Source organism: Oncorhynchus nerka, linkage group LG3 (genome assembly GCF_034236695.1).
Source record: "Oncorhynchus nerka isolate Pitt River linkage group LG3, Oner_Uvic_2.0, whole genome shotgun sequence".
Lineage (NCBI taxonomy): Eukaryota > Metazoa > Chordata > Actinopteri > Salmoniformes > Salmonidae > Oncorhynchus > Oncorhynchus nerka.
This window is the reverse complement of record NC_088398.1, coordinates 73,196,599-73,211,140: the sequence shown is the minus strand read 5'-3', so window position 1 is coordinate 73,211,140 and position 14,542 is coordinate 73,196,599. Positions and strand designations below refer to the sequence as shown.

The 14,542-nt window shown below is 40.4% G+C and overlaps 2 protein-coding genes across 7 annotated transcripts in view; one reads left to right on the top strand and one right to left on the bottom strand.

Annotated features, from left to right (window-relative positions):
• LOC115113323 (DDB1- and CUL4-associated factor 6) overlaps positions 1-7,125 on the bottom strand; it is a 60,850-nt gene extending 53,725 nt beyond the window's left edge. For 3 of the 6 annotated variants that reach the window (XM_065015598.1, XM_065015606.1, XM_065015613.1), the window contains exon 1: positions 6,702-7,125. In XM_065015598.1, coding sequence (XP_064871670.1) covers positions 6,702-6,789 — 88 coding nt within the window. In that variant the 5' untranslated portion in view covers positions 6,790-7,125. The remainder of the gene's footprint in view (positions 1-6,701) is intronic. The other 3 variants (XM_065015622.1, XM_065015624.1, XM_065015618.1) reach the window with 2 other exon arrangements.
• A 1,351-nt stretch (positions 7,126-8,476) lies between these two features.
• mpc2b (mitochondrial pyruvate carrier 2b) lies at positions 8,477-13,926 on the top strand. The gene is made up of 5 exons (XM_029640841.2): positions 8,477-8,872; positions 12,122-12,162; positions 12,266-12,350; positions 12,462-12,573; positions 12,827-13,926. The coding sequence occupies exons 1-5, from the start codon at positions 8,779-8,781 to the stop codon at positions 12,882-12,884; spliced, it is 390 nt and encodes a 129-aa protein (XP_029496701.1). The 5' UTR covers positions 8,477-8,778; the 3' UTR covers positions 12,885-13,926.
• The last annotated feature ends 616 nt before the right edge of the window (positions 13,927-14,542 follow it).

The following is a 14,542-nucleotide window of genomic DNA, read 5'->3' as shown; positions in this document are numbered from 1 at the left end:
TTTACAAAAATGTGAGGGGTGTACTCACTTTTGTGATATACTGTACATACATCCAGCCATATAGAGTATAACCTTTCATCATCATCAAAAACAAAATGTTGTTTATAACATGCACAATTTTTTAATTTTACCTTTATTTAACTAGGCAAGTCAGTTATTTTCAATGACGGCCTAGGAACAGTGGGTTAACTGCCTGTTCAGGGGCAGAACGACAGATTTGTACCTTGTCAGCTCGGGGGTTTGAACTTGCAACCTTCCGGTTACTAGTCCAACGCTCTAACCACTAGGCTACCCTTAAAAGGTAAAAGCAATCAATCTACATAGATCACGCTTGACTAAATTCGAGCCCAGTAACTTTGCTCACCGCATCTTCCTTCGATTGTCTCGTCTGGCTGCCACAAAAAGCCCCCACCTGCTGATCTGTGTGCGTGCCACTGGCGATGTACTTTACTGAATATGCTAGCTGTTCTCGGCGGCGCATCATCACTTCAAACGCATTCCGTCGTGGTGTTATTGGTTGGCCTATTACTACTGGTTGTACCGGTAAAATGGAAGTTAGTTATGAATCGCAAATCACCATACAGCTGACACACTTCATTAATCATTTTTACTTCAATTTGGTTGTCCAAAATACTATCAGTTTGCACGGCGTCTTTGCTGATGAATGCCCTGATCTCTGGCCAGTCAATTGGTTAAATTACATGGTTATTTTGTCTATTAATCGGTTCTAATAGATTTGAAAATGTTGCAATAACCATGAATTTAACAGAATGTTTGTTTATAATGAGGGACTTCCCACGTTTAACCTGGACACAAATAGTAGGAATTTGTGCCGTCTTCAGCCATGACCGCATGAGAGAGAAATTACACACTAAACTAAAAAAATATATATGTTGATGCATGCCAGCAAAGCTACTACTATAACAGTGACAAACAGTGCCCACAAACTGTTAGGGCCTACATAAAGATGTCCCAACTGCAGAGTCCCGACCGCAGTCCCAACACATTACTACTGCTACACCTGGCCATCAGTGGAGCCTTGTCTGCCAGCTAAACAGTTCACTTAGCCTCATTTACTGCCTATAAAAAAAATTGCTGATATAGCTGACTTGCTTAAACAAATGTGGTTTCTACTGACAATTGAAATGTACAAATATGGTATAAGGGGACGACGAGCTCATAAAAGGCAATCCATAATTTAGATTAAGACATTCATGAGCAAGCTCGGATGGACGGCGTAAATATAAATAAAATATAAAAATATAATATAAATAAATAAAAATGTACAGCGACAGAATTCAGAACATGGACAATACTGTAAGAACGACCTCTGTACAACAAATCAAAACCGTAGGATAAATAAAAGGGTCATATAAAATCAGACAATGAAAGCTCTTACAGTATTCAATTATGACATTTCTTTAAAACAGGCTATAGGCTACATGTGCACCACCAAGTCAGAACAGTAGGCTAAATTATGAGGGTGAGGCACATGGGCTACTAACAGCTTACTACAGAACATACACTTTAGAGGTCGACCGATTAATTAGGGCCGATTTAAGGTTTTCATAACAATCTGAATTTTTGGACACCGATTTATTTATTTTTACACCTTTATTTAATCTTTATTTAACTAGGCAAGTCAGTTAAGAACACATTCTTATTTTCAATGACAGTCTAGGAATGGTGGGTTAACTGCCTCCTTCAGGGGCAGAATGACAGATTTTCACCTTGTCAGCTTGGGGGATGCAATCTTGCAACCTTACAGTTAACTAGTCCTTGTGCACTCCACAAGGAGACTGCCTGTTACACGAATGCAGTAAGCCAAGGTAAGTTGCTAGCTAGCATTAAACTTATCTTATAAAAACAATCAATCGCTAGTTAACTCCACATGGTTGATGATATTACTGTATTACTCTAGCGTGTCCTGCGTTGCATATAATCTGACTGAGCATACAAGTATCTAAGTATCTGACTGAGCGGTGGTAGGCAGAAGCAGGCGTGTAAACATTCATTCAAACAGCACTTTCGTGCGTTTTGCCAGCAGCTCTTCGTTGGGCGTCAAGCATTGCGCTGTTTATGACTTCAAGCCTATCAACTCCCGAGATGAGGCTGGTGTAACCGAAATGAAATGGCTAGCTAGTTGGCGTGCGCTAATAGCGTTTCAAACGTCACTCGCTCTGAGCCTGTGGTTGTTTCCCTTGCTCTGCATGGGTAACGCTGCTTCGAGGGTGGCTGTTGTCGATGTGTTCCTGGTCCGAGCCCAGGTAGGGGCGAGGAGAGGGACGGAAGCTATACTGTTACACTGGCAATACTAAAGTGCCTATAAAAACATCCAATAGTCAAAGGTATATGAAATACAAATGGTATAGAGGGAAATAGTCCTATAATTCCTGTAATAACTACAACCTAAAACTTCTTACCTGGGAATATTGAAGACTCATGTTAAAAGGAACCACCAACTTTCATATGTTCTCATGTTCTGAACAAGGAACTTAAACGTTAGCTTTCTTACATGGCACTTTCACTTTCTTCTCCAACACTTTGTTTTTGCATTATTTAAACTCTGAAAAATCATAACGCTGAAAAATAATAACCGGTCGACCTCTAATACACTTAGTATTACTTTCTTAGCTACAGTGTACAGATCTCCCTGGCATATTACCTCATTTATGCAAGACATTTTTGGACTCAGCTTGTTGTGCAGGAAGGTAGAGAAGGCGGTCCTTCGTGGGCAAATTTTGTCATCAAAGTCTGGCATTCTCTGGATTTATGGTACTTTCAAGACAACTGGGAACTCGAAGAAAAAAACAGCGTTGAATCATGAAGCCAGTGATCTTCAGGTCAGAGCTCTAGAAAGAGGTCAGAGTTCCTGACTTCGAATTCCGAGTGTGATTACCATTCAAAACGTATTTTCTCAGTCAGAGATTTTTTTTCTTCTTTTCCCTGAGTTCCCAGTTGTCTTGAACGCGACAGAAGTCATGCTGGATTGACAGTATGGCTATTGTTTTTTATTTATTAATTTCACCTTTATTTAACCAGGTAGGCAAGTTGAGAACAAGTTCTCATTTACAATTGCGACCTGGCCAAGATAAAGCAAAGCAGTTCGACACATACAGCGACACAGAGTTACACATGGAGTAAAACAAACATACAGTCAATAATACAGTATAAACAAGTCTCTATACGATGTGAGCAAATGAGGTGAGATAAGGGAGGAAAGGCAAAAAAAGGCCATGGTGGCAAAGTAAATATAATATAGCAAGTAAAACACTGGAATGGTAGATTTGCAGTGGAAGAATGTGCAAAGTAGAAATAAAAATAATGGGGTGCAAAGGAGCAAAATAAATTAATGAATTAAATACAGTTGGGAAAGAGGTAGTTGTTTGGGCTAAATTATAGGTGGGCTATGTACAGGTGCAGTAATCTGTGAGCTGCTCTGACAGTTGGTGCTTAAAGCTAGTGAGGGAGATAAGTGTTTCCAGTTTCAGAGATTTTTGTTGTTCGTTCCAGTCATTGGCAGCAGAGAACTGGAAGGAGAGGCGGCCAAAGAAAGAGTTGGTTTTGGGGGTGACCAGAGAAATATACCTGCTGGAGTGTGTGCTACAGGTGGGAGATGCTATGGTGACCAGCGGGCTGAGATAAGGGGGGACTTTACCTAGCAGGGTCTTGTAGATGACATTGAGCCAGTGGGTTTGGGGACGAGTATGAAGCGAGGGCCAGCCAACGAGAGCGTACAGGTCGCAATGGTGGGTAGTATATGGGGCTTTGGTGACAAAACGGATTGCACTGTGATAGACTGCATCCAATTTGTTGAGTAGGGTATTGGAGGCTATTTTGTAAATGACATCGCCGAAGTCGAGGATTGATAGGATGGTTAGTTTTACAAGGGTATGTTTGGCAGCATGAGTGAAGGATGCTTTGTTGCGAAATTGGAAGCCAATTCTAGATTTAACTTTCGATTGGAGATGTTTGATGTGGGTCTGGAAGGAGAGTTTACAGTCTAACCAGACACCTAGGTATTTGTAGTTGTCCACGTATTCTAAGTCAGAGCCGTCCAGAGTAGTGATGTTGGACAGGCGGGCTGGTGCAGGCAGCGATCGGTTGAAGAGCATGCATTTAGTTTTACTTGTATTTAAGAGCAATTGGAGGCCACGGAAGGAGAGTTGTATGGCATTGAAGCTTGCCTGGAGGGTTGTTAACACAATGTCCAAAGAAGGGCCAGAAGTATACAGAATGGTATCGTTTGCGTAAAGGTGGATCAGAGACTCACCAGCAGCAAGAACGACATCATTGATGTATACAGAGAAGAGTCGGCCCAAGAATTGAACCCTGTGGCACCCCCATAGAGACTGCCAGAGGTCCGGACAGCAGACCCTCCGATTTGACACACTGAACTCTATCAGAGAAGTGGTTGGTGAACCAGGCGAGGCAATCATTAGAGAAACCAAGGCTGTCGAGTCTGCCGATGAGGACGTGGTGATTGACGAAAGCCTTGGCCAGATCAATGAATACGGCTGCACAGTAATGTTTCTTATCGATGGCGGTTAAGATATCGTTTAGGACCTTGAGCGTGGCTGAGGTGCACCCATGTTGAATGTGTATCCTTTTAAGCTTAGAAAATAGACCCTTAAACCCAGACTTGGACCACATCCCCACTCCACCGAATATCAGGCGAGTGATTATTAGATATAGCCAATGATTCCTTCCAAAACAGCTCATTGTTGAATTTGTTGTGTAATGTTTATGTCCAAAAGATTTTGAAAGTATGATGTTGACATGATCAGTCCAATCAAAGCAATGGAAGATAACATGATTTGGTGTCAACTTATCTGTGGCCAATGACCTTGAGCCTTCTTGGATGGGCACTTCCATTGTAACTCTATGGCAGCACCCAAGGGGCTTGAATTTTCAAGCTCTCCCCTAGATTTTGCGGTGACAGTGTCCCCATGAGTGGCTCCTAAGTCACTGCATCACTCCCGTGATCGGGAGTCCCAAAGGGCGGCGCATAATTGCCCCAGCGTTGTCCGGGTTAGGCCGTCAGTGTAAATAAGAATTTGTTCTTAACCGACTTGCTTAGTTAAATAAATAAAGGTTACATTAAAAAATGAGTGACAGAATACTGAGCTAGGCTGAACACCTGCATTTTGGAACGGCCTTACTCAAGAAAAAAATATATATTAGAGAGACCATGTTTGTATAAGGCTTTATTAACTCCATTATTATTTATTTTCTTACTACATTGTTTGCAAACTGATATGTGACACGTATTAATACCAATGACCCCACCAAACTTCCCTGCTAAAACATACTGTAGGTTTGTCTGCTGCCTTTTCGTTGTCACAGCCTAAATGCCAATCACCAAATCTACCATTCCAGTGTTTTACTTGCTATATTGTATTTACTTTGCCACCATGGCCTTTTTTTGCCTTTACCTCCCTTATCTCACCTCATTTGCTCACATCGTATATAGACTTGTTTATACTGTATTATTGACTGTATGTTTGTTTTACTCCATGTGTAACTCTGTGTCGTTGTATCTGTCGAACTGCTTTGCTTTATCTTGGCCAGGTCGCAATTGTAAATGAGAACTTGTTCTCAACTTGCCTACCTGGTTAAATAAAGGTGAAATAAATAAAAATATTTTTAGAAATCGACTTCCGTACATGCTGTCAAAAGGCTGCATTCTGCAATAGGGAGTAACAGCAAAATAATGTTGTTGACAAAATCTCTCCATTCAACCCTTCTAATCTTGAGGGGCTTTTTCTTTAAAACGCGCATCCAATCACCTTGATTCATTACATAACTAGACCAATCATATGCTTTAATGTGCCGCGGTTCACAATGCTGTTGCAAGACAGGCCAATAATAATAATAATAATAAAGGTTCCGCTCGTGATGTTATTCAATTGGAAGTGTCGATGCTCCGATTTCTAAACAATTTGCAGCACAGTTAACGCATTGAATATACTGGATTAATTAGAAAAATAAAACCACTACTTTTCGATGTGTGAGATAAGATGTGTCGAGTGAGCGTGATAAAAGGCTCAAATGCGTGTCTCTAGGCTATTGCGTGAGATTTGGCAGCTCTACTAATTTCATTAGCAAGTGGGCAAATTGCAATAATCAAAACTCCGGATGACTAGGCCTGAAACCTGAAACTCGTTCTCTATATTCTGCAGAAACGTCGTCTTAAAATAACCAGCCATTATTCTTGATTTTGTAAGGACAAAGGGTAGACTACACAGCAGGTGCATATAGACATTTCCTCCAGCTACAACTTGTAACCTATGTGAGGAAAGAATTGGTCAATCAAACATCAAATTCGGATATTTAAATTCACAAATGAAATGTAACAGTTATTTTAATAACCTCCACTTTCACCAAAGGGAACTGGCACAAATCAGCAATTGTGCTAGTTAGCTATAGCTACCTAAAAAGGCAGTGCTAGCTTGCTGTGGCAAGAGGGGTAATTGTTACAAAATAGCAAGCTGCCCACGCGGAAAGGCAAACGATCATTGCAATTAAACCAATCAACGCCATTGGTGTCTGAAGTGGGGAAACAAGTTCGCTGCATTGTTGTCAGCTTGTATTTCACATGTTAGTAATCTAATCGAAAACATAGCTAACTAACTGGTCGACGTTCACTGTAGCTGTGTGTGTTATTGCAAATGATTTTGGACACAGGCGGGAGCTCTTACCTAAGTAGTTGATCCTGACAGCATTCGGGTCATTATATCCAATGGAACGCTTGTTAACATCCCAAACCAGGTTACCAGAGCAGGACATAATGCTCGAACCTGCTTTTATGTAAAAATACCATTGAAATACAGTTGTAAACACTGTCTTCTAACTATCGCCTTCTGATGTTGTTCTCTGCGTGGCCGTTGCGACGTAGCTAGCTAACTAGAAGCCAACGTTAGCATGCGTGCTAAGCTATATACAGCTATGTTTATCGCAGCCTCTCTTCGGTCGCTTTATTCCTCTGATGTTATTTGGGTGGCTCTACTTCTCTCTCTTGTTGTGTCGAACTCCCTGGTTGAAACAACGATGGTGTGCGGGGCGTTCTATGCGTTCTATTTCTATGCTCGATAATATTAATCGAGACCGTCAACATTGCAGCAGTATGACGCAGCCCGCAAGGAGTAGACAAAGTCAGTACAGTATGATTGACAGAAACTGCTCTCCAATTGAAATCGCCGTTCACACTTGTAGTCGATGTCATGGCGACGTTGCATAGCTAAGCACATGAGCAGAAGTACGTATTTACCACATATAGAACAAGGTTTAGTTATAAACAACATATTAAGGAAGTTTCCTTTAAAATTATTCATAAATATTATCCTGCCAACCACTATATGAAGAAGTTTAAGGAAAACATCAACTCAAATTGCTCCTTTTGTAATGACCACCCAGAAACAGTTTTGCATCTTTTTTGGCATTGTATGCATGTAAGAAAACTGTGGCAAGACATCAGTAGGTTTATAATTGAACACATTTATGAAGATTTTACACTATTGTGGGGAGATGTACTGTTTGGATTCTTTACATACAATAGAAATAAGCGGAATCGTCTTTATGTAATTAATTTCATTATTCTTTTGGCCAAATTTCATATACACAAATGTACATTTACAAACAGAAAACCACATTTTCGTACCCTACAAAAAGAAATTGAACTGTATTTTAAGACGGTTAAATGCTCTACTAACAAAAAAGCTGTTAGAATTGTAAGTATATGCATGTCCTTGTGTAATTGTAATGTGATATTGTACCCCCTAGCTCGATTGTCTATTGTTTGTAATCTATGTATGCTTGTGTTCCCTCATGTGCTTTATGTATTGATTTGTTATTATTAATTTAAAAAAAATAAAGTTATAAACAACATATGGTATAACAGTCGTCTCTCGCCGAACTACGCATGTACCGGACGTCAATTCAAAGGCACTCATTCGATATAAAATTGTTTCTGACACATTAAAACGTATCAGTTTGTCACTATCACGAGGTTGGAGTAATACCATGTTTAACTACTGAAGACACCGGCTCGAATCTAGGTTTTGCCCTTTGATTTCGAGAAAATGGAATATGGAATATTTTTCACTTCGCAAACCCCCAAACCCCGACCTGGTCTTTCTGGTCTGTTTCACAAGCGTTCCCGGAAGTCTCGCGATGTTGCGCCTCTGGGTTTACAAACTCCAGTCTCTCTAACAATTAGTTGAAAATCCAGTTGAGGCTATTATATATCATATAGTTATAATTGCGCGATACTGTAGTAAAGTGGTATCATATTAATACAGGATTGTGTAGCCAGATAAACAAATGGTAGAGTCTGGTCGAACGTGCCGCCCGTCTCTATCTGCTGTTGCTAAATGGATGGCACTGGACTCTAGTACACCAATCACGTTCGGAGGATTGGCCCAAACACACCAATAGGAATTAGGAGCGTCTTGTTGTGGTACTGTGCTAGATAGGTTGCGCTGTGAAGAAAAGTCACCACCTTGTAAAAGCTCTCAAATCAAGGCCACCGGGAATGAGCACTGCTAGCTACGTACCAATAGGTTTGCATTAGAAGGTCGAAAGTATTACAACGCCTTTGACATTTTTCCCGAACCGTTTTATGACTACATTGCTGCAAATATTAGATATAGGGCAATACCAATACTCAAGTGTCAAAGTCGAACTAATTTACCTTCGTAGCTACGTATTTAGCAAGCTAGCTAGCTTGCTAGGTCAGGTGTAGCTAACGTTAGACAGCAACATTAGCCTTTTGCAAACATGGCTGCGATGAGAGTTTCCTATCACAAACTGCTGGATAAGATCGGGCTAATGTTGCCAGCAAAACTGAGACCTCTCTACAATCACCCTGCAGGTAATGTAAATGCTATTAGACTGTGACAGCCAGTGTTAGCCATAGATTATCAGCAACTGGCGTGCGTCTAGACCAAATTGAGGACGATACACATTGATGACCGCTGTTGTTGCTGAAGTGGCCTTGGTTTAGTTCATGAATGATGTCAAGCAATATGTGCAAGCAATATTTTATCTAATCTTGCTGCTCTGTGTTTTTAACCCAAACAAATGTGTCATGGCGGCGCCTCAATCTGTAAAGAGATGCCACAACATTTTTGCAGATTAGTTATCCCATTGAGTACTGTGCAGTCAATGGTACACAGTAGCTGGCTACATGAGCGTGGTTGCAGGCATAGACCTCATTGGTTGCAGGGGGTCGCGTTGAGCTTTGTGTGAGTGATAGGATTGTCTGGAATGCAGTACCAAAGCGAATGGAAGCTAAGTATAGCAATTCGATTTTCAGCATTTGCATGGTTCCTTACAGAATAAGTAGTTATATGTTTTTAGAAAATCAATGCGGAGAGCGAACTGTTTGTAAAGCATTTGCAGTCTTTGAACACTCCTAAACCAGTAAATTTAGCTACGGCTGTTAACTAACCTTTGTCCTTACAAAATCTGTTTTCCTTTCTATAACTTGCATATATCTTGTGAGAGGACAGACTCAATTCTGCACAGGTGATAGGATGTGTTATTTGTCAAAGTCCCATACATTTGTCCTTCGGGGTGTTTTGTTAATGATGCCAACAATCACTATTTGCACTATATAATGCAGTGTACTTCAGATAACTGACCAAATAAAGGACATCTTGGTAATTTAGGGATCCAAAGTAAGCAGGTGTGGTTCCTGAGATATTTAAGCAAATAAAATATTCCATCATGCTTAGGGTCATGTATAAAAATGCCCAGTTGCTACCATGGCAAGAAGAACAGATCTCGATGACTTTGAAAGAGGAGTCTCAAAGGAGCATAGGGGGTTTGAAGTGTGTGTGTCAGTCACCAGATCTCAATCCAAGGTGCATTGAAGCGGCTCGGGGCCCCTATTAAGACACTTAGTTTGTGTTTCCTTTATTTTGGAAGTTACATGTATGTGCCTTTGGCAGAAAAAATATGTGATTGGCCAAACCTGTAACACTGGTCAAACCTGTTGCATAGCAGCCTATGTAGGCCTACAGGTAATTGCCAAAATAAAGTAAACACTTGGGTAAATAAGGGCTACAAAGTATATTGAAAGCAGGTGCTTCCACACAAGTGTGGTTCCTGAGTTAATTAAGCCATTAACATCCCATCATGCTTAGTGTCATGTATAATAATGCCCTGATGGCCATTACCTTGGCTCCGTTTAGACAGGCAGCCAGCCCAATTCGGATGTTTTTCACTAATTGGTATTTTGACCCATCAAATCTGCTCTGAAAAGGATCTGATGTAATTGGTCAAAAGAGCAATTAGTGGAACACATTTCAGAAATGGGCTGCCTGTGTAAACGCAGCCAAAGGAGCATAGGGGGTTTAAAGTGTGTCGGTCTGCCTGTCACCAGATCTCAACCCAATTGAACACTTATGAGAGATTCTGGAGCGGTGCCTGAGACATCTTTTTCCACCACCATCAACAAAAATACAAATGATGGCATTTTTTGAATGGTGTCGCATTGCAGGCCTTAATGCTCAAATAGTGTGTGTGTGTTATGCATTTTGGAATACTGACTGTCCAAACAGCAAGTGACCAAATCAGATTTGTGTGTGTGTTCAGACAGCTGACATGGCTACACTAGTTGTCATAATAATGACGGGTGTGTGTACAGTGGTGTAGGCTCATCGGTGGTGGTGCTCGTGCTTCCTATCCCTCAGAAGTTATATAGCAAGCTAAGGTGACCACAATGCCTGTCATGTACATTTCCCAGTTACTTTGAATTGTTAAAACCATAGTGTAAAAACACTTCGTATAGCCTCAAATGATAAGATAATCCAACTTTCAAAACAAGAACGTTTTAGCTAGCCACAGCAGTCAACTAGCTAGCTAGGTACAAAATGGCAACAATAGACATGGCAGCTCTGTTTCTAGCTCCTAAGGTAGCTGTTTCTTTCTAGCACATTCACTCATTAGTTTGTGAACAATTAACAAGCTATTTAGCTACCACATTCTTGTCAAACTGTCAACAGAACTAGCAAGCAACACGATATGCCAAAAGTCTAGAAACCATTGGATTTGACCGTTCAGACAAGTCACATGGACAGGAATCAGGTTTGTATCTGACTTCAAACCGCCTACGTAGGTGGTTTGAAATGTGTGTTGAAGTTTCCGATTCCGTGTGCTTTTCAGCTGTTCAGACTGCAGGAAAAAGGACCGATTCGAAATGGATATGCAAAAAAATAGGACTTGAGTCACTTCAAACTGCTAATGTGAACGTAGCATTAGATTGGGGCACAAGCTGACACAGCCAACCCTTGTTTTTACATCTTTTCTTGTTGGTCAAAATATGTGGAGAAAAAATAATTAGCCTAATGCTTGAATTGTAACTTAAATTGGTATAAGACAATGATTGATGGCTAGGAGGACTAATGCCCTGATTTGATTCTTGTTGACTTATCACTGCATGAACTCTTCCTGTATAGTCAATAATGTTTATCTTTCAATGCAGACTAAAGTTCAGACTATAGTTGTCAGCTCTCTATCATTGCTATTGGAGAACAGAACACAGCTACCGGGGAAGAAAGTTTTGACCACATGAGGGGTGGGGCCCAACTCCCTGCGAGATGATTGGTTAAAACAGAGTTCTCTTCCCTCCTCATTGTGCAGCAGGAGCCAAGTGTTTTCTGATGGTAGATTAGATTCAGAGCAGACAATGGTGGTGTTAGCATATTGCATGTGGAAGCTTTTTGTCCATGCCAAGGTTCTCCCCAAAGAAGGGCACTGTGCCACTGTGTGGACTGGCTGCACCACTATGTAAAAAAAAGCTTTTTTTATTTTACTTTTTGTTATCATTTAAGGCCATTTTTAGCTCTAAATTACAGGTGTTAAAAAAATCTCTGAGTATCATCTTATTCATGGAGTGTGAGATGTTACTTCGGAGAGGTCATTTAGCCATATTTGGTTACCAATGGGATAGATAGCAGAACAATGAAAATAGTTTAGGCCTACCCATCCACAAGCATCACTCATATTAAGTGTTTAAGATTTCCCTGCCCTGAACTGAGAATTTGCTGAGAATTGTCTATTTTATCATCTGTTCTGTAATCAATTTTCTCATGGATTGTGTCTTCTCTAATTACAGGTCCAAAGACTATTTTCTTCTGGGCCCCGATGTTCAAATGGGTAAGGGCTGGATTTGCTATGCTTGAGCTATTACCTTATCTAAATGTAAACATTTGTCTAATGAAACAAATTTCAAGTCCCATGCCTCTCCTCATCTCTATAGGGTCTGGTCGGGGCTGGTCTGGCAGATATGAGTCGACCAGCTGAGAAACTGAGCTTTTCCCAGTCTGCTGTACTGACAGCCACAGGTATAGTGGAGTTCCTATATTATTCAGTGAGTGACAGGTATAGTGTAAATTAATCCTTCAGTCAAATAAACAACTTCACTCATTAACTAATCACTTTTCCCACTTTCTCAGGTCTGACCTGGTCCAGATACTCTTTGGTCATCATTCCAAAGAACTGGAACCTCTTTGCTGTCAATTTATTTGTGGGTAGTGCTGGAATATCCCAGCTCTACAGGATCTTCCAGTAAGTGAACCTCTCTTAGAGTGCAGAAATAGAATGAAGAACTGATCTATAGATTTGGCTTCTCCATAAACAGCCACAATATATTTTTCTGTCCTTTGTCAGTTCTTTAGGAATCAACCAGGAGGCTCATAAGAAACGACTGTTTTACTTTGTGTTTAGCTTTTTTCTTGACATATAAGGGAAAATGTATTTGAATAAATGTACATAAATAAGTTTATTTTCCTCTCTTCTGTTATCCCCTTTCACACTACAGGTATGAACAAGGGAAGAAGGCACTAGCAAAGGAGGAAGCTGCCCCAGCAGAGTCTTGAATTATGTCACCAGTCCATTCCCATGGACTGTAAGGGAGCTTATCACCGGCACAAACCCAGTCCCTCTAAGCCCCTCCATACCTTTTCCATCCTCACTCGATTTTACAGTAGAAAAAAGTCCCATACATTTCCTTGCTGTAGATCATGTAATTTGCCTGGATTTCTTCAGGGTTATAATGGCATATTAACCCTTACCAAACACTCAAATGTTGGTCATCTACGCACAAGCTGTAGTATTTAAGTTTTACTTCATACAACAAATGGCATGACTGTTTTTAATTTGTTCATGATTAATGTTTAGCATGCACTTTTTGGGAAGTGTTGCATTTATTTCCGTTATTTCTTTTGAGTAGTCGTCATTCCTCATGGAGTGGTAACCAAACAAGGAAGGTCTTGGATCTGTGTTGATTGTGGTTAAAAAGAATGTCTCCCCAAATTAAAAATGTTTTTAAAAAATGTCACTTTCATCCCATATGCTTATTCAACTATTTTCAGCAATTTTGGTAACTATGTTTATATCAGTAGGATGATTCAACCGTACATGCATACCATGTGACTGTTCCTTCCACGTGTAGTAAATGCTTTAACCAATAAATCAGGTTAAAAGAAACACATTTCATATAGCTTTTAACTGTAGACTTTCAAATGCCAGTAGGAAATCACCTTTTTCCCCCTGATCATTAGGAGGAACCTTTTGGTAATGTGTCCTATGTGTTGCAGTCTTGGGGGCTGAATCTAGCGTGGTACTTGGACCCAAGAAGGGCAACATGTATTGGCCATGTAGTCAAGGTCCTCGTCTCCTATTGGTTGGTTCTCAGTAGTTGGGAGACGCATAATCTGTTAGTGTAACTAGATGAGAATTTAAAAAGTCATTTTGTTCATTGATCTCTGAAATGTTGTCGCAATAACTGGCAAAATACATTGGTCCACAATGCACTGAAACATGAACAGGCACTTATGTATGTCGAGGTTATATCTTTAGTGTCTATGATATATATGCCTTATTTGTTCTATTGAATTAAAAATCTTGGCATATTCTGAAGCAGTTTCATTCCTGAGCAGAAAGTGTATGATAGATTGTTTGGACAGGGAGAGTGAGGATGTCTTTGGACCTGAATTGCAAATTGAGACATATGTGACTTGGCACAAGGGTGGGAACCAACTGAAACATTCATGCCTCTACATCATTTGCAGTGGGGGTTTTTCACATTATACTGTGAAAAACAGTTTCACATGCTAAAGATTGGATCAAAAATAAGTTACCAATTTATTGTTCCACCTTTTGTATACGCAACACCTTTTCAACATGTTCAACATAGCTGCGTTTACACAGGCAGCCCAATTCTGATATTTCTTTCCACTAATTGGTCTTCTGACCGATCTTTTTCAGTGCTGATCTGATTTATAAAAAGTTAAGAATTGGGCTGCTTGTGTAAATGCAGCCTGTGCTTTGCGGTAACCTAGACAACTAAAGTGCCAGTAGAAGCAGTGTTAAGGAAAAACTCCACAGAAGGAGGAACCAAAGAGACCCATACTCCCCTGGCTGTACTAGGTGGAAGTTGAGTCTCAACACCAACTTAGTCACACTTGACACTAGACTCACTCCAATTTGCATAGCGCCCCAACAGATCCATAGACGACGCAATCTCAATTGCACT

Coding starts and splice junctions, on each gene's coding strand:
- mpc2b (XM_029640841.2), top strand. CDS start 8,779: ATGGCTGCGATGAGAGTTTCCTATCACAAACTGCTGGATAAGATCGGG. Junction 8,873..12,121: donor TCTCTACAATCACCCTGCAG/GTAATGTAAATG, acceptor CTCTAATTACAG/GTCCAAAGACTATTTTCTTC. Junction 12,163..12,265: donor GGGCCCCGATGTTCAAATGG/GTAAGGGCTGGA, acceptor TCATCTCTATAG/GGTCTGGTCGGGGCTGGTCT.